The sequence below is a fragment of the Zosterops lateralis genome (genome assembly GCF_965231275.1).
Source record: "Zosterops lateralis genome assembly, chromosome: 26".
Classification (NCBI taxonomy): domain Eukaryota; kingdom Metazoa; phylum Chordata; class Aves; order Passeriformes; family Zosteropidae; genus Zosterops; species Zosterops lateralis.
The window spans coordinates 3,010,066-3,032,287 of record NC_139786.1 but is presented as its reverse complement, the minus strand read 5'-3'; the positions used below and the strand labels follow the sequence as shown (position 1 = coordinate 3,032,287).

General features: G+C 55.6%; 1 protein-coding gene across 1 annotated transcript in view; it reads right to left on the bottom strand.

The window, feature by feature from the left end:
- Positions 1 to 641: 641 nt before the first annotated feature.
- Positions 642 to 22,222, bottom strand: part of GRM4 (glutamate metabotropic receptor 4) — a 29,693-nt gene continuing 8,112 nt past the window's right edge. Inside the window, exons 3-10 of the mRNA XM_083878531.1 lie at positions 16,633 to 16,768; positions 14,571 to 14,725; positions 14,007 to 14,147; positions 10,332 to 10,532; positions 9,485 to 9,621; positions 8,086 to 9,021; positions 2,733 to 2,979; positions 642 to 1,518 (exon numbers count right to left, since the gene is read on the bottom strand). Of these exons, the coding sequence (XP_083734657.1) occupies positions 1,469 to 1,518; positions 2,733 to 2,979; positions 8,086 to 9,021; positions 9,485 to 9,621; positions 10,332 to 10,532; positions 14,007 to 14,147; positions 14,571 to 14,725; positions 16,633 to 16,768 (2,003 nt within the window). The 3' untranslated portion in view covers positions 642 to 1,468. The remainder of the gene's footprint in view (positions 1,519 to 2,732; positions 2,980 to 8,085; positions 9,022 to 9,484; positions 9,622 to 10,331; positions 10,533 to 14,006; positions 14,148 to 14,570; positions 14,726 to 16,632; positions 16,769 to 22,222) is intronic.

The window sequence follows — 22,222 nt, the reverse complement described above, 5'->3', positions numbered from 1 at the left end:
GGAATGCACCAAAACGCCCCAAAAAGATGCACCAAACTGCCCCAAAAAGGCACAGCCCAGACTCTGGGAACAGCCAAGTCCCTCACACACGGCTGTGCCATCCCAAGGACAGGCTGGAGCCAGGGAGAGGAGCTCTTCCCACAGGGCAGAGCTGCTTTGGTTAGTCCTTGTCAGCCCAGGATCCTCCAGGTTGGAAAAGCCCTCTGAGATCCTCCAGGTTGGAAAAGCCCTCTGAGATTCTCCAGTCCACCCCTTAACCCAGCAATGCCAAGGCCACCATGTCCCCAAGTGCCACACCTGCAAACTTTTTAAACAAATCCCTCCAGGCATGAGGACAGAAGATGCAGGACACCCTGGAAAATCTCCTCCTCTCTGCTCCATCACCACAGGCTCCAACCACAGCTCAGGGAGGAGAAAATGAGGAAGAATCAGCCCTTTCCACCCCAAACCTGCCCCAGTGCCCCGTGCTCCTGTCCCCTCTCCCTGTCCCATCCCCTCTCACATAATTTGATCTGGGATCTCCAGGGATTGCCTGGAGAGGAAGAACACCCAGCCCTGAGCTCTCCCAAAGAGTTTGGCCACCCAAAACCTTCCCTGGCACCTCCTGAAACCAAGTCACCAAGAGACAGCAAACGCCGAGTGCAAAACCAGGGTCTTTTATTAGAAATCTCCTCGTATAAAAATGATCATGCTCTACACAGTCATCGAATAATTCATAAACATCCAGGCACTGAACTTTGTTTTTTTTTGTGTGTTTTTGTTTTTTGACTGGTCAGTACATAAAGCAGACATATTTCAATCCATATGGTCATCACATACATTAAGGAACCACCTATAGAAATCAGCACTTTGAACACAGTCTAGGTTTTATTTTATTTTATTTTGCTGTCTGTTTTTTATATTTTTTTAATGTAAATTTTAAGTATTTTTTATTTATTTTTCCTTTTTGCAACATATAGAATTTGGTAGGATATGGGGGTAGAGAGTGAAGAGGGACGGAGGAAGACAAGGAACGAAAGAAAATGGAGGATTAAAAAACAAAAAAATAAAAAGAGAAAACAGAAGGTTCTGCACGACCACAAACAATCTCACAAATTCCAGAAAAGGGAAATATGTTGGGGCTCTTATTTTTTTTATTTTTTTTCTCTCTCTCTTTTTTTTTTTTTTTTTTTTGCCAAAATACAGGAGGAAAAAAAAAAAAGAACCCAAAGACTTGCAGAAGTCCGTCCCCTCTTGCCCGTGCTCCATCCCCGTGCTCTGCTGTCCCTCTGTGGGAGCCATGCATCGCCACCCTGGGGGCGCTGGAAGAGTTTTAGTGTTTCTTTATGGATTTTTTTTTTTTGCTGCTGTTGATGGCCGTTTTTTCCCCACAGGAGCTCTGCCCTGGGGCGTGTGTCCCCCTGGTGTCACCTCCCTGTCCTGTGGCGCTGTCCCTGCCAGGAGCTGGGCTCCCTCCTTGCTCCTGGAGCTAAATGGCGTGGTTGCTGTAGCTGACGTAGGTCTGCTTGGTGGCCAGTGCTGCAAGGAGACACAGAGCTCAGGTGGGTCATCAGCAGCGGTCACCTTCCCCTCCTGGCTCCTGTCCCGTCCCCCTGACACGGCCAGGAGGTGCCAGCAGGGATGTGACAGGGTTTGCTCAGGGATCTGGCACTTGGGATCCTTCCCTGAGCCCCACAGCAGCTGTGGGTGCTCCCAAAGAATATTTCAGCCCAAAGGGAGCCCCCACGACGTGCCATGAGTGATGGGAATGTGGTCTCAGGTTGCCATCAACTTCCCTCAGCAACCTCCTACAGACAGACCCAGAGGTGCTGCACCTTCCCAGAGCTCAGCTTGTCCCAGCCAGCCCTGCCTGGGACAAACTGTGGGGTCCCAGGGGGTTTTGGGATCCCAGCTGGGTGTCCCACACCCCTGGCCACCACTCTATGGCAGCAGGGCACAAAATCAACCACCCTGGCTGTCCCCTTACCCAGGGACACAACCCTGCTGCCACCCCCCAGCTCCTCCAGCCCTCAGACACACCAGGAGAGGAGACAGTGATGGCTCCAAAGCCACCAAACATCCCAGAGTGGCACTGGGGGGCACAGCAAAAGCCACAGAGCACTGAACTCCCCCACTCCCTGCAGCAACTCACTGCCCTCAGTGGGGACAACACTCTGCTGAGACCCCCACGAGCTCCCCAGGGGGGACAAGGACAGCCTCCAGCCAAGGGCACAGGCTGGCACAGATGGCACAGCCTGGGACACCCTGAGCAGCACAAACCTGTCCCCCAGAGCCCACAGGGAGGGGACAGCTCACGGTGCCCTGGCTGGCAGTGGAACCTTGCTGCAGGTTCCCAAGGTGGTGTTCCCAGATAACAATTAGATAGAGCAGAAGGAATTGGAGCTGACAGAGCTATTTGTTAGCTGCGATGTTTTCGTAGCTGATCTGCCCGTATCAAAGCCCCGTGAATTATTTATTCTGTTGTTTATTTAAGGATACGTGACCCGGCAGTGACAAGAGTGAAAAATGTCCCCTCGGTGCTGCGCTGACGTCCCCCTGCACTGCTGCTGTGACTGTCCCCTCCCTGGGCACCACGGGAGCTGCCAGCTCTGCTCACTCCCAGCTCACTCCCAGCTCCCCCAGCCTCGTGTGAGCCTCCTGAGCCTGGAGTCAGGAATGTGCAGATGGGAGCTCAGCTCTCTCCATTCCCAGCATTTATGATCCCCAGAGGATCCCACCATGAGCCACCTCACCTTGTGTTTCCAGGTTTTCGCAGAGCTCCGACTTGGCCTCCCCGTTGGGGCGGAATCCTCCCTTCTGGGAGAACTTGTTGGACATGGTGGCCGCTGTCACCACGGCCTTGAGGCTGCGCTTGCGCTTGGGGACGTTCTGCTCCGGGTGGAAGAGGATGATGTACACCTTGGGCATGTAGAGCATGCCCAGGGACACCGAGGCACTCAGACTCACCGAGATGGTGAGCGTCGTGGTCTGGATGTACATCTGCAAGACACAAGGCCACCAGCTGAGAGCAGCCCCAAGCCCCCACGGGATCCAAAAGGGAAAGGAGGAAATGGGGAAATGAGGGAAAGTTGGGGTTAAATGGATGATGTGGGGAGGCAGTGCTGGAATGTTGGTGGTGCTTGGAGTTCAATGTGAGGTTTGATGCTCCACCAGCCTCAGGGCAGGAGCTGCAAGGCTGGTGCTGGGCACAGCAAGGACACCCCACGCCCAGGGCACAGCCCACTGCCCTTCTCCCTTCAACAGGTAATTCCCATTCCCCAGCTGACTCCTGGCCTCTTGTCATGTAAGTCACATATTACACACCGACGCTGCCTTTTTGCAGTCAAAACTAATTTCACGCTCACTGTCCAGGACTAACAGTGACAGATGTTTTGCAAAATGAAAGCCCATTAATCTGACTGTAGAATAATCCATTTTTCTATGGAGAGCAGTTGGCAGGCTCCTCTCAAGACGGAGCATCTGAAGCAGGTGGCAACTGGAAGCAAAGACCCCCTCCCTCTGCCCAGCCCACCTCTGGGGGAGGCTGGGAGGGCAAGTCCCTGCTCCGTGGGCATCCCTGCTCTGCCAGCATCTGCCTCCTTCCTCTCCAGCATCCCTGCCTCCACCAGGCAGTTCTGAGGCTCTGGGGTGAGCAGAGAGGGGGCTCTGGGTCTCCAGATGCCTTTGCACACACCTGTGTGTGGGTCACCAACGAGGCTTTAGAAGGAGCCTTAAAGCAGCTCCTGAATTTCACCTGGCACTCAATGCCCACAGAGTCCACTGCAGGTGTTTCACAGGTGGGATTTCATGCCCTGTGAAGATGCAGCACCTGGAGGAGCCAGAGAAGCCTGGGGGCTGCAGCAGGGGTCTCCAGGGGGACACATTTCACCTGAGGGTTTCTGAAGTGAAAAGGTGATGGAGAGCACACACTGAGGAAGAGACTCTGCACAGCTCCCAGCCGTGAGAGCTGGTGGGACACAGCCACACCAGGACCCCCCAGGACCCACAGATCCCACCTGTGACCCTGCAAAGCCAACCAGCACCTGCCCCAGAGCGTTCCGACTCAGCCCCCAAGGGAAAATGCCACCAAGCTTGTTCTGAGTCAACTGAAAAGCTTTGGTTTGTCCCCAGAATAAAACCTCCTACTGTCACACGCGCCAGTTTGTTTGTTCCACCTTCTCTCTCTAGGCAGTTTTTGGAAATAAAAATGTCATTTCATCAAGCAAAGTCAAAACACATCTCTGTGCCAGAATATGTGTGCTTTTTTATTTCTTCCTTTTTCTTTTTTTTTCCATTCCAACTCTCCAGACTCTGCCATGGGTGTCCTGGACTGGCCAGGAATGGGGGAAACTCTGAGACCCCAACTCCAGGCACCCCAAGCCCTGCCTGGGAACCAGCACAACATGACCCCAGTGGGGCACAGCCGAGCTCAGCACCCTCCTCTCCCTGGCTCCCTGCCTTCCCTTGCCAATCCAGCAATTTCCATATTTTGTGCCTCTACAGAGAGTCCCCCCTCCCCGTGCCTTGGGGGCGTTTCAGCGAGGAGGGAGAGCACAGATGAGCTGAGCTGAGCTGAGCTGAGCTGAGCTGAGCTGAGACATCTCTGTGCCTGCTCCCCCCTCTCTCCTAGGCCAGTTTTCCCAGGGACTGCCCTGTGCTGAGACCCTGCTGGCACCAGCCCCAGCTCCCCACCCCACTCTCTGTCTCCTGCAGCACTTTTGGGATCTGACAGGGCCCCTGTGGCAACCTTTTCCCCCCAGGATGCGTTTGCAGGAAGTGTTTTCCTGCCCACCCCAGCCTCCGCAGCCGTGTCTCACCGCAGCAAACCCCTCACCAGCTCAGACAGGAATATTTTTAGCCTGGAGCCTCCACACAGCCGTGGAGCTCTGCTCAGTTAACCTTTTGCCACTGCAAAAAAATGACCATTTCTCACAGTTTCACTTCCTACTCTCTTAATTGGCTGCCAGCCCAGGACCCTGCTTTGCCCCTCCATTAACAGTGCTGGAGTTTCCCCCGGAGCTCTGGGAGGTGTGAGCTGTGCTTATTGAGGAAGTTCCAGCTCCTGCTGCCTCGTGGGCTGGATCAAAGAGCACAGCCAGCCCTGGCTCAGGGCGATGACGCTGAGGGACAGCAGTAACCCAAAATAACCCCACATCAGCCCCCAAACCCAGCTCTGTGCTCAGCTTTGCCCAGGGCTGGGTGAGCCCATCCTGCCCCAGGGAGCAGCCCAGGCTTGAGGTTTGTGCCTGTCCCACAGCAAATCTCTGCATTAATGGGAAGTTGCTCTCACTCTAAATCCTTGCCTGGCTCTGCTACAAGGGGTTTTGCCCAGTGGTGGGTGCTGGGGAAGGGCAAACCTATTCAGTGCTCCTCCAGCACTCCCAACACCACTGGACAGTCCTTCTCATTCCTTCTCTCTCCCTCTTTTCCCTGGCTATAAGTGAATATGATAAACAGGGAAGCAGACAATGACTCCACTGTCAGACAGTGTCTCCACTGTGCTCAGCTCTGCCCAGGGCTGGGTGAGCCCATCCTGCCCCAGGGAGCAGCCCAGGCTTGAGGCACAGCCCAGGCTTGTTCGTGACCCACAGGAAATCTCTGCATTAATGGCCCCACTCTAAATCCACACCTGGGCTGGCTACAAGGGGTTTTGCACCGTGGTGGGTGCTGGGGAAGGGCAAACCTGCTCATCACTCCTCCAGGGACTGGACAGTCCCTCTCACTCCTTCCCTCTCCCTCTTTTCCCTGACTAAAAAGCGAATATGATAAACAGTGAAGCAGACAATGACTCCACTGTTCCACTGCCACCTTATCAGTGCAGGAAATTGTCTCTTTCTTTAGATGCTCTGTTATTGCTATTTCTGTAATCCGCCGGGATCGGCGGGGATAAGAGGTTCTTTTCAGAAAAGGCTTGGGGGACTTGTTACAATAATATGCCACCTCCATGCAAAGTTGTGGGCACGAGGTAAAGCAAATTAAAGTATAAAAATGGGGATTATCATCCAACTCCTCCAGACCATGAGGCAGCCTTGGCTGCAGCCCTGCAGTCTCAGCTGGGGTCAGGGCAGAAGTGCCAGGGGTTCAGGGGAGCAGATTTGCCCCGTGGCATCCTCAAGACTTCAGCCATGAGAGAACAGCCCAGACAACGCTCCCAGATTTTCTTTCCCCAAGGGTCCAGACACTCCACGGAGCCCAAGAGGCCCTCAGTCCCAGCAGCAGTGGGGTGAAGGTGATGAGATGCCTCCTCACAGTGAGTTGGGGGTGCCCCATGGAGCATCCCCAGAGCACCCTGTGGGTGATGCCAATGCCAGTGTCCCCAGCTGTCACCCCGAGGACAGGCTCAGAGTCACACCCTCCATCCAGGCTCTGCAACAGCTCCTTTTCAACCTTTTTCTCCCCAAAAGTGCAAACCAACAGCTAAAGCACTGAGGGATCCTCAATCATCTGCTCCCTCCAGCCTCATCTGAGCACACCATCATCCCTCAGCTGTGGCCCAGGGACACTCAGAGGCCACTCCCATGTCCTGGGGACACTCAGAGCCCACTCCCATGCCCTGGGGACACCCAGAGCCCATTCCCACAGTGCCAGAGCAGAACTCCAAGCTGGAATCCCAAAGCCCCTCCAGGGTTGGCTCAGCAGGCTCCAGGCAGGGCTGGGCTGTGAGACAGAGCTCCCCGTCCAAGGGGAGTTGGGAACATCACTTTTTCCGCCTCTAATCAGCTTGTTAGCAGCCTAATAACAGAGCAGGCCTGTGCATTACAACCCCCAACGAGAGGCACAGCCTATTGTGGAGCTGCTGCCTGACAGGCAGCGTTCAGCAGCCCTAAATTATCCCGTGACAAGCTGCAGTGAAGAGGTGAGCAACCTTGCGCATAATCTACAATCATTATCATTTCCATCTTTATTACCCACAGTATGCCAAGCACATTAAGGAGGCTTTCAGGGAGCTTTTGTTTTGCAATAATTTCTTAAAAAACCTGCTTTCTTGTTAGTATCTCCCCTGCCATCTCATCAAAATGGAAATGCTGCAAAAGGCTCCATTTATTTCCTTTAATTCTCCTTCACACTTCCAGCCAGAGAAGGCCTGGTGGGACTTTTTTTGGTTGAGCCAAGGTCAGAGGTGGCTGGGTAGACTCAGCCTCCTCGAGGGATGGATGCTCTGAGAAGAGATGCTCCAGGTGACACAACAAACTCAGGTGCCCACAGGAAAATCTCCCTCAGCAAACCTTTGCAACAGGTGTGTCCTAAAGCCATGGTGTCAGCAGCATGGGGACACACAATCCAAAGAGGGATCTGGGTGCTGGGACACCCCAGGGATTTCCAGGGAACAGCAGCTCCAAGGTTTGTTCATCAGAGCAGCGCTGGGCTGGCAGGCGGGAGCTGTTTGCGTTTGACAGAAACGCGATGATTCCTGTTTTGGCTGGCAGGCAAAGGGATTTGGGTCTCATTCATGAGATTTTTATTCTTTGTTCTTAATCCCTCGCACTTGAGCACGGAGCCTCATCCAGGATGGCCTCAGTCCCATGGGAACTCAGCACTGGGAACAGGGGCTGGCTGGGCAGCACTGGGTCCCTGTCCACGCAAAAATTGTGCCCATGACACTGAGGACCTGCCCTGGGGGCTCATCCTCCCCCAGCCCACACAGCAGCAGCCTGTGCTGCCCCATTGCCCTCATCCACGAAGGGCAGTGGGGCCAACAGAGCAGAGAAAACTCCCCACCCTCTTGCCCTGATCTTTTCCAGCCTTCTGATGTTTTGCATTTCTGTAGTGGAATTTCTCACAGTTTGTCATGTAAACCAAGTGATGTTTATATTGCTCTCTCAAGGAGGGACAATTGATGGACTTCTAGTTTGACCAGTGTGGTTGGAGAGGTGGCAACCTTCATCCTCCAATCCCTGGCCATTGTCCAAAATCTATATAAACGGACATAGGAAAATAAACGCCTCTCTTTTCGCCTTGACTGCATGAGTGTCATTCTTTTTGAGTCCTATAGTGACACCACCCCAATTCCCAAGCTGACCAAGCCGCAGGGAAGGACCCTTCTTCCACAACCTCTCCCAGCCCTGCACACTGCACACCAGCCAAGCCTCTCCCCTCCTCCCTTACCTTTTCCGCCGACTGCGACGTCCCAAAAAATATCGGGATGAAGGCTAACCACACAATGCAAGTCGTGTACATGGTGAACCCAATGGGTTTGGCTTCGTTAAAGGTCTCCGGGACCCCGCGGGTCTTAATGGCGTACACAGTGCAGGTGACCATGAGGAGCATGCTGTACCCGAGCAAACAGATGAGAGACAGGTCCGAAATGTCACATTTGAGGATGCCCCGGGCAAAGTGGGGGTTTGTAGTCCGCTGGTCCTCGTAGTCAATGATGGAGTGGGACGGGTCCACGATGAACCAGATGCAGACGCCGATGAGCTGCAGGGAGATGAGGCTGAAGGTGATGACCAGCTGCGAGGCGGGGCTGATGAAGCGCGGGGCGCTCACCGACTTCTTGCCCTGCTCGAAGATGCGGTAGATGCGGTTGGTCTTGGTGAGCAGCGCGGCGTAGCTGATGCTCATGCCCAGCCCCAGGAAGATGCGCCGCAGGGAGCAGGTGCTCAGGTCGGGCTCGGCGATCATCAGGAAGGTGGTGGCGTAGCAGAGGAAGATGCCCGTGAGCAGGACGTAGCTGAGCTCCCGCCCCGACGCCTTGACGATGGGCGTGTCGTTGTAGCGCACGAAGGTGATCACCACGAAGAGGGTGGCGATGATGCCCACGATGGCGATGAACACAGGCACCACGGCCCAGGGGGAGCTCCACTCCAGCTTGATGATGGGGATGGGCGTGCAGCTGGTGTGGTTCTCGTTGGGCCGCTCATTGAAGTGGCAGCGCTTGCAGTGGAACTCGTCCAGCTGGTACTGGTAGCCGTCGCAGCGCTCGCAGTGCCAGCAGCAGGGGATGCCCTTCACCAGCTTCTTCCTCTCGCCTGGCTTGCAGGGCAAGCTGCAGATGGAGCTGGGCTGCTGGCTGCCGCCCCCCGGCCACAGCATGTTCTCCACCTGCGGGGCAGATGGCACCAGCCATGCTGAGGGCACAGTGGGCACCTGCCGGGCACACCTGGGCACAGGGGATGCCCTGACCCGGATCTGGACCCTCAACCCATCAAACCCATCAGCACATCCCACAAAGGGACCCAGCCCAACCTGGCGTGGGGAGAGGGAGGTGGTCAAGCTCTCCGTTGGTCTTTTGGGAAGATTCAACAGCAGGAACCCAAAATAAAGCCCCTCCTTCCCTGAGTAAAACCCATCTGCTCCAGTTTGCTTCCTGTCTCCTGTCCCATACCCAGAGTCCCTAGAGGGTGTAAAACACTCTCCCTGGGTTCCAAAGCACAAGTGTGTACCAGGGGGACACCTCCCTCTCTGCCCCCACCTCTGGCTGCCTGGCTTTGCACCCTGGAGCTCCCAGACTCTACATGGAGAGAAGAGAAACCTGCAGGACCTTCCCCTTGGACCACACCCTTACCTTGAGGTGCAGGTGGTCTGTCCACTGCCCGATGACTTTGTACTCAGGGGTGGAGTTCCTGATCTGGTACTGGTAGATGTCATAACGCCCTGGAGCATCTCCGTTCTCATTGAATGTCACAGGAGTCCCAGCAATGCCTGTGGGAAAAGGGAGCTCAGCACCCACAGCACCCCCAGCACCCCCCACCCTGCTGGTGGGGCCCAAGGGGGCTCTGGCTCGATGCTCCCCCTTCTCTGCTTTTTTTTAAGAAAGAGGTAAAAAGCAACCTTAAAAGTTAAATCAAGTGAATTCTGGAAATAAACGCTAATGAAAGGAAGGAAGAGAGGAATCGAGCGAGAGGGGAAAATAAATAAAAGAGACACTGTGGAGGAGATCAGAGGGTGGAGATAAATAGAAATAATAAGGGGACCAGACAGAAAATGTTTATTAAGGAAACGGGGCAGAGGAAAAGATGCACTTCTAGAGATCTGAGACAGACAAGGGCAGAGCAGCAGGAGGCAGTGGGACCTCTGCCAGCTGGGAGGGGGAGCTGGCAGGGGGAGAGACTGGGAAGCACAGCAGGGTGAGGGGAGGATGGCAGGTGAAGGCAGGGCAGAGGTGAGGGCAGGGCAGAGGCGAGGGCAGGGTGAGGGCAGGATTGCTGCCAGATTTACACTCCAAAGGCTCTCAGGAGACGTGGAAGCTCAGACCTCCTCACCTGCAGATCTGCTGCCCTCCCTCCATGCTGCATTCACTGTGCTGCCAGATGGCACCACCACTAAACTGTGGGTGCTGCTGTGTGACCCACACTGGGGACAACCAGAGACCCCCAGGGCTGTTTCTCCCACCTCCCAGGGGCACAGCACACCTGAGAAGTTGACACTGCGGATGTACTTGAGCAGCTCCACACCATCCACGGGGTCCATGCGGGGGCACAGCCCCACCTTGCCGGGGCACAGGTTCTTGTGCATGTTGTGCAGAGCGTGTCCCATGGCGTAGACGGCGTCGATGACAAACTGCACCTTCCCCTCCTGCTCATACGAGGAGTCCTGGCCGATCCTCTCCCGGTCTGTGGGGACAGGGGAAAGGGGGTTCCACCTCCTGTGCCCTCCTGTGCCCCAGCCATCCTCCCCCAGGATGTGTCTGCTGCACCCAAACCCTTGCAAATGAGCCCACCCTGGACTGGAGCAGCTGGAAATTCCAAACCTGCACATCCAGGGGACAGGCAGCCAAGGAACATTCCCTGGGGAATACACAGCCAACCTCCCCATCCCGTGGTTCTGAAAATGTGGGTGCTGGCACCCTGCTGAGCTTCCAAGAGGCCTCAGGATGTCACATCCCTGTGCTGGGACATCCCTGAACTCCCAGGTCCCCCAGCAGGATTTGGGCTGGGCTGTGACTGATATCCCACCCTCACCCCTGTGTGTTTCACCCCTCCTTCATCTCCCAGGAGTTTCCACCAGCTCAGGCTCCACCAGGGGTGTTAAGGACAACCCAGGCAACATCCATCACTGCCTGCCTGTCCCCCTTCTCACTCCCAAATCCTCCTGTCACCCCACTCCCCTCGTCACCCCCTGCCTTGCTGACCCCACAGCCTCCCGGGCTGGCAGGATCCTACAAGGATCTGGCAATTATCAGTGACAGCTGCCTTCCCCCGGTCATAACCGCCCTTAATGGGACCACAAACATGTTAATCACTCAGCAGAAGACACCGATTAACGCAGCACGCTGTTAATTACAGCTAAGAGAGCGTCTCCCAAGGGGCACAGCCGCTATGGAGAGCCCTGGCCTCTGTCCCTCCATGCCTGCCCCGAGGCAAGGCCGGGCATCCTGCCAGGCCTCCAGTGGGAAGGAGGGTTTGTCAGGGAGCTGAGGGCACCACCTCCATCCTCTGGAGAAGTGGCACATCCTAGAAAGGCACACCAGGGTGCCCAGAATTAACTCCAGCTCCACCACACAGGGATGCGCCCCAATGAGAGGTGGATTCATGGGGACTGCAGGGGACAGAGCACCAGGTGCTGATCCCTTCCTTCCCTGCTGTGGGGGAGTGGGATGGAGCCCAGTGAGAGGGGACAGCCCCGTGAGCCGTGCTGGAGGTCCCTGTGCCAGGACCTGTGCCACTGACATGACACTAAAGCGAATTGATAACGAACTGACCGACAGGAAAAGATGATATCAGGGAGGTGAATTCATAGCCCATCCTTCAAAGTTATAAAAACGCTTTTGGAACGTGGAGATTACTCATGCAAAGCCCGGCAGGTGATCCCTCCTTCCACATTATTGACAGGAGCCATTAATCTTCTCCCTCAACTTCAGGCCCTTCCCCATATTCATCTCCGAAGGCGCAGACAGGCCACTCTGTCTTGTCAAGATAATTACCCATTAAAAGAGGAGCAGTAATAGACTGTCCAGGGGAGCTGAGCCCATGGGGATGTCACCGTCCTGCCACCACCCACAGCACTGTCCTGCCCAGGGGACACACAGGACCCAGGGCTGGTCCCTCACTTCTCAGCTTCCCTCAAGCCACCTCAATCCCTCACACACCCCAAAATCCAACCCACCGCAACAGCACAGGCTGTGGGGGCTGGATTTTCATCCCTGTGCCAAGGCTGAGCAGTGCAGATAAGGAGACATCCCTGGGGCCGTCCCTCTGTCTGTCAGCACCTTGCCCCAGGCCCCAGCTGCTTTTTTCCAGACGGGAATTAGGCCGGTGCACAGAGGGGCAACGTGGAGCAGACAGCCCAGGCTTGTTCCCAACCTGGAGACAATAAATCTCTGCCAAGCTCCAATAGACGAGGACCAGGGAAGGGAGGTGACCTGCTGATTATAATAGCAGGGTCGTGCGTCGTTCTACAGGGCTGGTAATTAATTTTCAAGAGCGTGACGAGGCTCGGCGCCCCCTCGGAGGAGGGACGCGGCTCTTCCCCAGCGGCGGATGAGACAGGATTAGAATCAATTCCCAGCACACCACCGGTCCTGGCTTTTGGCAGGAGTTAATCAAAATCGCTCCCAGCACACCTGTGGGGAGCTGGGGATGGAGAATCTCCAAATGTTGTGGGTGCTGGTGGCAGCACCCAGCACCCCTTGCTGTGTTTTTGGGCTGGGTGAGCCCATCCTGGAGCAGGGACGGCCCCTCTGTGTGGGATGCTCGTGGCAAACATCTGATGGATGCTAGGGCTGGTCTCAGGGGTAACACAGGCAGCTGCCATCAGGAATTCCATCAGCTCAGCCCCCACCTTCCTCCCAGCCCTCCCATCCAAGGAACAGGAGCCAGGAGCTGTCTGGTTCAGGGTAGGATCCTTCAGTTTGGTTTTTGGGGTGGAATAAACAAGCCAAGCTGGCATTTCTTGGGCATGTTGGGCTCTACCCAAACCTGAGGAAAAGAGCCCCAAACTGGGCATTTGCATCAGCCCTGCAAGGCAGGAGCCCGTGGATCTGCAGGGGCAGGTGATTTGCTTCACCAGGCGTTAGTTCCCTGCTCTATCTGCCAAGCAATCACTCGGGAGATGGTTTATTTGCTGACAAATCCCGATGATTTAAAGACAGCTCCTAGGACATTTGCCACGTCGTAGTTTCAGCTACTTCCACTGACACCTCAGCCCTGAAATATCACCTGTTTAAAAGCTACATCACGGTGGGGATGAGGAGATCAGCATTTGCAGGGCCTGCTCATGCATCTCCTGGTGCTGAGGGTTCTGTGATGCTCTGGGGACGGATGAGGAGCTCTTGGCTACTCAAGGCCATGGCCACGGGCCAATTTCTTGGCCTGCCCTTGCTGCTTGCCCAGCTCCCACCCACTCAGATCACCAGCTGAACATTTGGGAAATGCTTGCAAGGACAATAATGTGGAAGCACCACCCTGATCACCAGCTGAACCTTTAGGTAATGCTTGCAAGGACAATGATGTGGAAGCACCACTCAGATCACCAGCTGAACATTTGGGGAATGCCTGCAAGGACAGGGAGGTGAAAGCACCATCCAGATCACCAGCTGAACCCTTAGGGAATGTTGCAAGGACAGGGATGTGGAAGCACCATCCCAATCCTCCTCAGTGGTGAAAGCAGGGGGGGAAAAACAAAACCCTCACAATCCAACTTCTCAGGCACAGCCAGGCCCCTCTGTCTGATGGCACACAATGCCTTCAAAAGACAATCCCTCCCAAGGGGACGAAGGGACACGCCAATGTCCCCAAGTCCTGCCACGTCGCAGCTCGCGAGCCACGGCACCATCATCTGTCTTCAGCCGGTGCCAGGCAGGCAGTAAATCTCTCCCATCTCTCAGTAAACATGTCGCCTCCCCGAGCCTCCAACCATCACCTGACAGCAGCGCTGTCAGCAAGACAGATCCCCGGCTGCCTTGTTTACTGCACTCGTCCCTAAAGCCTCTTTTGGCTGGAAATGACTCAAAATGCACAGTGGGGCTTGAGGAAGGAGTTGGGAACCTGGAATCAAGCTCTGACAGGATTCCTACCAGGCAAAAAACCTGCATGTTCACACCCCCCCCATGAGCCCTGACCCTCCCAGAGCAGCCCCCCAGCTCTTACTGGTGCATTTCTTGATGCTGCTGCCCTTCCTCAGCGCGTGCCGGCTCAGCTTGCAGTGGAAATTCTCCTCCCAGAACTCGGCAAACCAGATGTTCCGGCGGTTGTTGTCCAGGGTCCTGCTGGAGAAGTAGCGGTCGAAACCTGCCCAGGAAAAAATGGATAAATCCCAGGGATTGCAGAGAGGTGCATCACACATTCCCAAATTCCCCAGGCAGAGAGGAAGGGAGCTGTTGGGAGCGATGGGGACACATCAGAGAGTGGTGGGATTGTGTCCAAAGTGCCACTTGGGCAGAGATGGCAGTGGAAAATCCATGCAGGGAAGATCCTCTGCAAGCAGAGACTTTCTGGGACTTTGAGAGCAACAGGAAATGCCTCTCTAGGCACATTGGTGATAAAGGGAGAGCAGGGAAAACATGGCACGTGGAAAATAAGGAGGTGACTGGTGGGCAAATCAGGAGGTCTTTAAGGTCCCTTCCAAGCCAAAGCATTCTGTGATTCCACGATGGTTTCACAGCCAAAACCTGCAGTTAAGGAGGGCAAGCTCAGGGGACCAGCAGCCCATACCTCTGACCGAGACCCGCTTGGGCAGGATGGTGACAGAACCCTCGGCCACCTCCTCCAGGTGCAGGACTGGGGCAATTTTGGAGCCCCAGCTGTCCGAGCCCATCCAGATGAAGTGCCCTGTCTGGTTCGCCCTCTTGGCTGCCTCCAGCACCCTTCTGTGGAAAGAAACAGCAGAGGCTGGGCCACCAACTCCATGTCTGGCCCCAGGGAAGTGGGGACACTGGCACAGTGCTGGTGGCATCTCCTGCTCCAGCCACAAGTTTGGCACCAGGCACAACCAGGTGTACATGGACACACAAAATCCAACAGTGCCACTCAGCTCCCACACCCTCTGTCCTCCCAGCCCGGGCACACAGGCTGCTTCTCCCACTTCATTTGCATATTTGCTGACTGGTAATTGAATTTCCCCTTAATTACCCAACATTAAGAAAGGGAAAAAAAAAAAAAAAAAGAATCAGGTTATGCCGCAGCAGGCAGGGAAAGCAGCAGCGTGGGGAGCACGTGCTCCCAGCATGGCCAGCCCCGGGAGAGGAGCAGCCAGTGCTGCCAGTGCCCAGCATGGAGCTAAACTGGGCTCTGCTGGGCTCAACTGGGCAGCTGAAGAGCAGAGATGCCATCAGTCCTGCTGAGCATCCCTCCTGATGCCAGACACTCAGACAGGCCTGCACACTCCTCCAGTGCCAGCCAGGTCAGAAACTCAGTGGGAGGATGGGAACAGAGCATTTCTGGATCTGACCCTCCAGGCTTTGTCTCCCAGGGCTCACTGTCCCCTCGGGGGGTCCTGTGGGTCCCCAGCCATGTGGGGAGGGGGGCTCAGGGCAGCTCCAGTTCCCTGTGCAGAGCTGAGGCAGGTTGTGACTCACCCCTCGCGTCGGAGCTGATCATTTCAAGTCCAGATGGTGCTTGAAACACGTAATAAGGGAAAAAACCCATAGAAATCCAGCAGAGTGCAGACGAGATGGGAAGAGGCAGGCGAGCAGTGGGAGCTGTGCAGGCTGCTCCGTGCTCATCCCGGGCTGCCCTGGGCTCCAGGCACATCCCTCCCTAGGACAGGCACAGCCCGTGTCCCACTCTGTGAGAGCAGCACCTCCAGCTGCCCCTGGTCCCTGTGTGGGGCAGGATCTCCCCAGGACAAACCCAGGACACTCCTGGGGGATCAGTGATTTACACCCAAACTGAGCCAGGCAAGAATTCCAGCTACAGCCTTCCCAGGCTGTCCTTCCCATCCTCCAGGCTCCACAAGCCAGGCTGGCTCGAGGGTCAGGATCATGGAGAACCCCACTCCAGGGCTGCAATCCCATTTGGATGGGTAAATGTTTCCAGAGCCCTGATAACAGGACCTGCCATTTATCCTGCGAGGTAAATCCCTGTTCCCTCTCACCCCCACCCGATGTCAGCTCCGCAGACATTTCTATTAAGGAAGGAAAAGAGAAACTGGGAGAGTTTGCACATCTGATGTAAACTGATTTAAACTTGCAGTTTACCCACATTTACATAATGTTTGCTGATTAATAAATTAGACACTTAGGAAATCAGGGGTAGCTCCATGTGAATCATTCTGCTCCATAAACAAGAGAGCTGCAGCCACGGCTTCGCCTGCAGAGCAGCTCATCACCCTCAAGTGCGGCCACGTCCTCAGCCCTGCTGGGCACTCAGTGCTGGGGAGGTCCCCAGAAGGTCCCTGAAAGGTCTCCTAGATCTGTTCCTCTGCCACGCTGGGGCTGGAGCTGCTCTGCAAAGCAGCACCAGTGCCTGGGAACTGCCCTGGCCAAGTTGGAGCAGCCCCTGTGTAGTGTGAAGCAGCAGGTCATGATATACAATGGAAAAAAATAAAATTATGAAAGTGGGATTTTTCTCTGTTGGGCTCTGTGTGGCTGGTTGGATGGCAGCCGCTTGCCCAGTGGCCACTCTGAGTGGGTCCCCACTGCAGACATTCCCTGCCACGCTGGATGGTGTATCCTCTCCCCACTGCAGACACATCCCAGTGCATCCCAGTGCATCCCAGTCCATCCCAGTGCATCCCTGCCCAGACCCCCTCCCGGCCAGGCCGGCCCCTCCACACCTGATATCGTCCTCGTTGGCGAAGATGATGACGGCGCGGGCGTGGGAGGTCTCCAGGAGCCGCCGGATGATCTTGTCAAACTCCCCTGGTTTGGGCTCCCTCGGGATCTTCACGGACTGGGCCACGCAGACCCCGCCTGTGGCAGAGAGAGCCCTGGCACTGAGACACCCCACGAGTGCCTGTCCCCTGGATGGCCCCTCTCGCAGGGCTCCTCAGCCCAACAGGCACAGTGGGGTCTCTCCAGCACTCCCACTGGGGGGCTGAGCACTTCACCATCTCCTCAGCCCAGAGACCTCCTGGCCACCACCCAACCCCCTGGGATGTGTCCCCAGCCCTCTCCTTACCCTGCTTTCCCAGGTCACTGCCTTCATCCCTCCTCTCCCCCCAGCTCAGCCCTTCTGCACCACATTCCCTCCCACCCTGTACCTCCTTCCATCCATTCCTTTGGTACTTGCCATCTTCATCACACCCCAAATGTCCCCAGGACAGACACACAGTCCCACCCTGGCAGCTCAGTGAGGATTTTCCAGCCAGTTCCAAGCACCAGCCCCTCCCCAGCCCAGGATTTGCAAAGGGTTCTGCACACAGAATGGTCAAACTCTGGCAAAACCATCCTGTGGGAAGAGCAGCCAGGCCCTGCAGAGGGGTTTATTCCCATCCCTATGGCACTGGCCAAGTTCCAGCCCAGCTTTCCAAGCAGCCATTGGAAAAGCAAGTAATTAAAAGTAAAAGAGACAATTGGAAAAGCAATTGGAAGAGCCCTCGCACTTCACTGCTGGGCTCCCAACCTCCAACTCCAAAAAGCCGGAGCCCTCCTGCTCCTGCATTTCTGCAGATGCCAATAAAGAGAGAGATGGGAGAGAAAATTAAACATTGCGGGACCTTCTGGATGTAATTGATGGTCTCAATTTGCATAGTAAATGACACGGCTGATGCCTCCTGCCACTAACAGATCGCAGCTAAAGCAAAGGTCAGCATAATTACCACCCGGGGCTGGGAGAGACTCCCAGAGCACAGCCCTGGAGAGGAGCAGGACAGGACAGGGTGGGGACAGGCTCCAGGAGACTTCACTCCCTCTGTGGGGCTGCAGAAAAACTGGGAAAATTTGGCCCCTTGCAGCCAAAACCCAAGAGAAGGGCGATGTGCTGGGTGCTGAGCAGGCAGGGAGGGCTGCAGGGATGGGGCGCAGCATCCCCACCCTGTACTCACTACCCGGGGTTTTCCAGGGTTTTTTTTGGGGGGGTTTCTTTTCCTGTGGTAAGAAATTGGGCCAATTTGCTGTTTGTTTCCCATATGGGGAGCCAGATGGATGGAGAGGAGGGAGTTGGATAAACAGACAGATCAGCCAGGCGAGGCGGGCAGCAGCCGGCAGCGCCAGCAGGACAGGAATGTCCCAGCCTGGGGACACTCACCCTGGTCACCACCGAGCCCTCAGCCAGCCCAGGGCGTCACAGCACACTGCCAGGGGCCACCGTGCAGCTTAATTACAGTTTCCATGGCAATCAATGGGAGAAAATCCAACAAAAGCAGCAGTTTGCAGACACCAGGAGCCTTCCCAAAGCCCTGGCAGGGCCAGGCGGGAGCATACACACACACGCCAGTGGCAGCTGGGGGCTGGCACAGCACACACCTGAGTGCCACCAGGCTCTCCTGCTGGGGAACATCTCCCTGCACATGTGGCAGAGGAGATGGGCCCATAAATAAACAAGAAAAGAGGTTAAATCGATGGCAGTTCAGAAATCACCATGATGCTACTCGGCTGCTTCGTTAAATCAAACTAACGAGGAACGCGGCTCCTCCAGGTGACAGCCTGCAGGGCGGGGGGAGCCCCTGGTGCCCACAGCAGATGCTGGCAGTGTTTTTATCTCCTTAATTAATGAAAATGTAATCACCAACAGCAAGAAGTCCAGGGTGGCAGTGGCTGTGTGGTTTGGGGCGCTCTGTCTCCTGGCCCCTGCATTATTCACACCCCTGGCACTGCAGGCAAAGGAAACTGGCCAAGTGATGTTCCCACTGTCTTTGCACAAAAATCCATTTAGTCAGGACACTCCTCTAAAGCCAGAAATCAAAGTGAGGAGGTGGCAGCGATGGGGAGGAGGCGATCACTCTCTCTAATCCAGTAGGATGGCACAGCACTGCTCTCTGGCTTGGGACAAGGGGTGACTCTGGAAGAAGGGAGCAGGTGAGGCATGGGGACCCCTCTCCTCCTCCCCCAGCTTGGGAAAGGACCAAAGAGGAACAGGAATATTGGGGATGGGGGGAACACCCTACAGGCAGCTGCTGGAGGCAGTTTGGGATGCTGGCAAGCAGTCAGAGGATGCTCAGAGGAGATCCTGCACATTATATCACCAGTGGCACAGGACACAGGGCACCTGCTGCAAAAAACAGCCTGGAAAACTCAGCCTGAGCCCACTTCCAAAACTCCCAAAGCTGCCTGTGCCATCCTCAGGAGCACATCCCTCCCATCCCGAGGGGATCTCTCCTCCCCCGGCATCACCAGGACTCCGGGGACTCTCCTTCTTGTTGTCAAACACGGGTCAGGGTTTAATCGCCACCATTCTGGCTCTGTGGGAGCGCAGCCACTCCGGCTTCCCCTCTTGATTGCCGGTGCTTAATTAGCTCACGGCTCAGGGGCTTCTGCCAGGGCTCCCACAGAGCCTGCCAAGCTCGCAGCACACAGGGACCCGGCTAAGGGGGTGAAGCAGGGACCCGGCTCAGAAGTGCTGGGAACAGTGATGTGGATGTTCCCCCCACCCTGGGCAGTCCTGGGCATCCCAGGGAGGGATCAGGCTCTGCACAGGCCAGCAGTGATGGCATTCCCAGCTCCCATCCTAACTCCAGCCTTCCCATGAGATTCCCGAGCCCGGAGGTTTAACTGGGAGCAGTGGGCTGCTCCCCTGCCCCAGAATCATTGTTTGTGTCACTTCAAAGCCTCCAGGAAGCAAATGATTAGAGAAGAAGCCATCAGGGACAGAGATCTGTATGTGATGAGACCGAAACTGCGGTCGAACCTCCTGCCTCAAGATTTGGGAGTGGCTTTTTTGGGGGCGACCTCCTGGTGCAGCCACCGCGAGTAATGAGCCCGGCTGGAACCAGAAAGAGACAGCCAGGGATGTCACATGGGGATGAGCAAACGCATCTCAAATACACATCAGGCTCTTAACCGAAAATATGGAAAACTTAGTGAAGGATGAAACGATAGAAGAGGGGAAATTGATCCAGGTAGATGACTAAGGAGCCCTGCGTTGGGCTGGGAATATTCCTCTCATCACAGACCCAAGGTGTGGCACACACCAGCACTGTTACACAAACATCCAACCAGGTCTGATCTCCAAGAGCTTGGGGACAACAGAGACCTCAATGGCACAGAGCCAGAGGGTCCTGGGTGGGTCTGTCTGACACCAAAATGATGCCACAGGTCAGGGGAATGAGGAAATGCTGGATAATAGGGCTGGAGACAACAGGGACACCTCAATGTTGGCCCTGCTGTCCACCTTGGTGTGCAGTGGAAATCCAGCTGACAGCCACTGCCAGTGCAGGATGCTCAGGATTGGTGTGGGGAGCAGAATGCACTTAAAACACTCTAAAATGGCTGAAGAAAACACATCCTTTGCAGAGTGAACATCTCTGCAATGCTAAAACCCAAAGAGAGGCACTCTAGTGAATAAGGACTCTCCAGCCACCAGTGCAGCCACCAGCAACCTCCAGGGGCCAACAGCATCATCGACTGCAAATACGGATAAAGATAAAAAGACAAATGAATAAAGATGTAACAACCACCCGGGTCAGCCTGTCGTGGTAGCCCAGGGCCAGCCCCAGCTGCAAGAATAACCCATCTCCAGGGCGAGTTTCCTCCCTGCATCGCTGTCGGAGGTCGCTCTGTGCCTCAAGCAGAACCGTTTTCCAGCGCGCTGCGAAGCTTCAACGTGAGGCTCTGCTAAAAATTGAAACTGAAGGTCAAGTTGATAATGCATCAGAAAGCAAACAGCTTGAGTGCGAGCTGCTAACGACAGCAATGAGCATTATTGCCTGATGGAAATAAAACCCGACTCTGAAGGCTCAGGCTTGGCATGAGAAATGAAGCAGAGCGCTGTTGGGGAGGAGAGAGGGAGCTGCTCACCCTGAGCCGGGTGGATGAGGAACCCCCCAGGCAGAGCCAGCGTGGGGGGCTGGGGATGGAGCTGGGCTTGTGCAGGGCCCCCCAAGCATCAACACCCCCATGGGGAAGCTCCACCACTTGACCAACAGCCAGCCAGCCCCTGGCACAGGCCAGATCCTCACTCAGCTGACAGCCCTGCCCGTCCCTCTGACAGGCTGGAGGCCCCTGGAAGGAGTGACAAATTGCAGGATCCTTTAGGCTGCTGGAGAAATGCAACTGAGAGCCAGGAACATCCCACAGAGGGCACAGATCCTTCCCAGTGGATCTGCGCTTGTGTAAAGGTGTTTGGTGCCAGCAGAGCCCTTTGCACAGGGGAAGACAGAGAGGTGAAGTGGGCAGAGCCTGGCTCTTCCTCCAGCCTGGCATTGCCACCACAGATGGCATGGCTGGGGGGGTTTAAATACATAAAATAAAGGGGGAAAAAAAAGAAAAATAATGTTTTTGATCCAGCCTCACCATTATTCATGGCTATGGCTCGACTTCCATGGGCAAAGCAGTGTGGCTGACAGCTCACCCTCATTCCTAAGGGAGATGCTCCAGGGAGCAGCTCAGAGCCCAGCCAGGGCCCCACACTGAGGCTGGCACAAACAGCTCCCACAAATCTCCACATTCCTGCAGCGTGTCAAGGCCACAGCGTCACCACTGGCACCACACGTGCTGCCCTCGCACTGCAGGCACCGTGGAAATCTGCTTTTTGATAACTAAATTATCAGTAATGCACATAATCGCCAGGTTATGTGGATACCCAAATTACAGGACTGCCGCAGCCCCGGATTAACACGGGGCCTCTCTGCCTCCCCGTGCACTGCTTTACTCTGCAATTACACTGTCAGATCCTTAACATCTGGTTAGAGGAGCTCGTGGTAACCACAGGTATCTCAAATGAGAAGAGTTCGTGCCGCAGCAGGACCACCAGTCACAGCACAACTCCTTACTGGTGTTTAATGGAGGAGGAGAGTGGGTTTGAATCGTGCCTGTGCAGCCCTTTGGCCACCCCACAGATCCCCTGGGGGGCTGCACCCATGGGTGGGGCAGCAGAGCATCCCCCAGCCCCTCCCCAAACCTGCCAGGAGTTCATGATAACCACAGGTATCTCAAAGGAGAAGAGCTTGTGCTGCAGCAGGACCACCAGTCACAGCCACTACTCCTTACTGGTGCTTAGTGGAGGAAAAATGTAGGTTTGAATCGTGCCTGTGCAGCCCTTTGGCCACCCCACAGATCCCCTGGGGGGCTGCACCCATGGGTGGGGCAGCAGAGCATCCCCCAGCCCCTCCCCAAACCTGCCAGGCGCTGTCACCCACACCCAGCACAGCCCCTTTGCACCTGCAGCTCCTCACATCCCCTGCTCCGGAGCATCCCCACGCGCTGCTCCTTGCGAAGCCACGGCCCCGTGAAAAATATTCCGCTTTTCAAGTGAAAAAATCCTGAAGA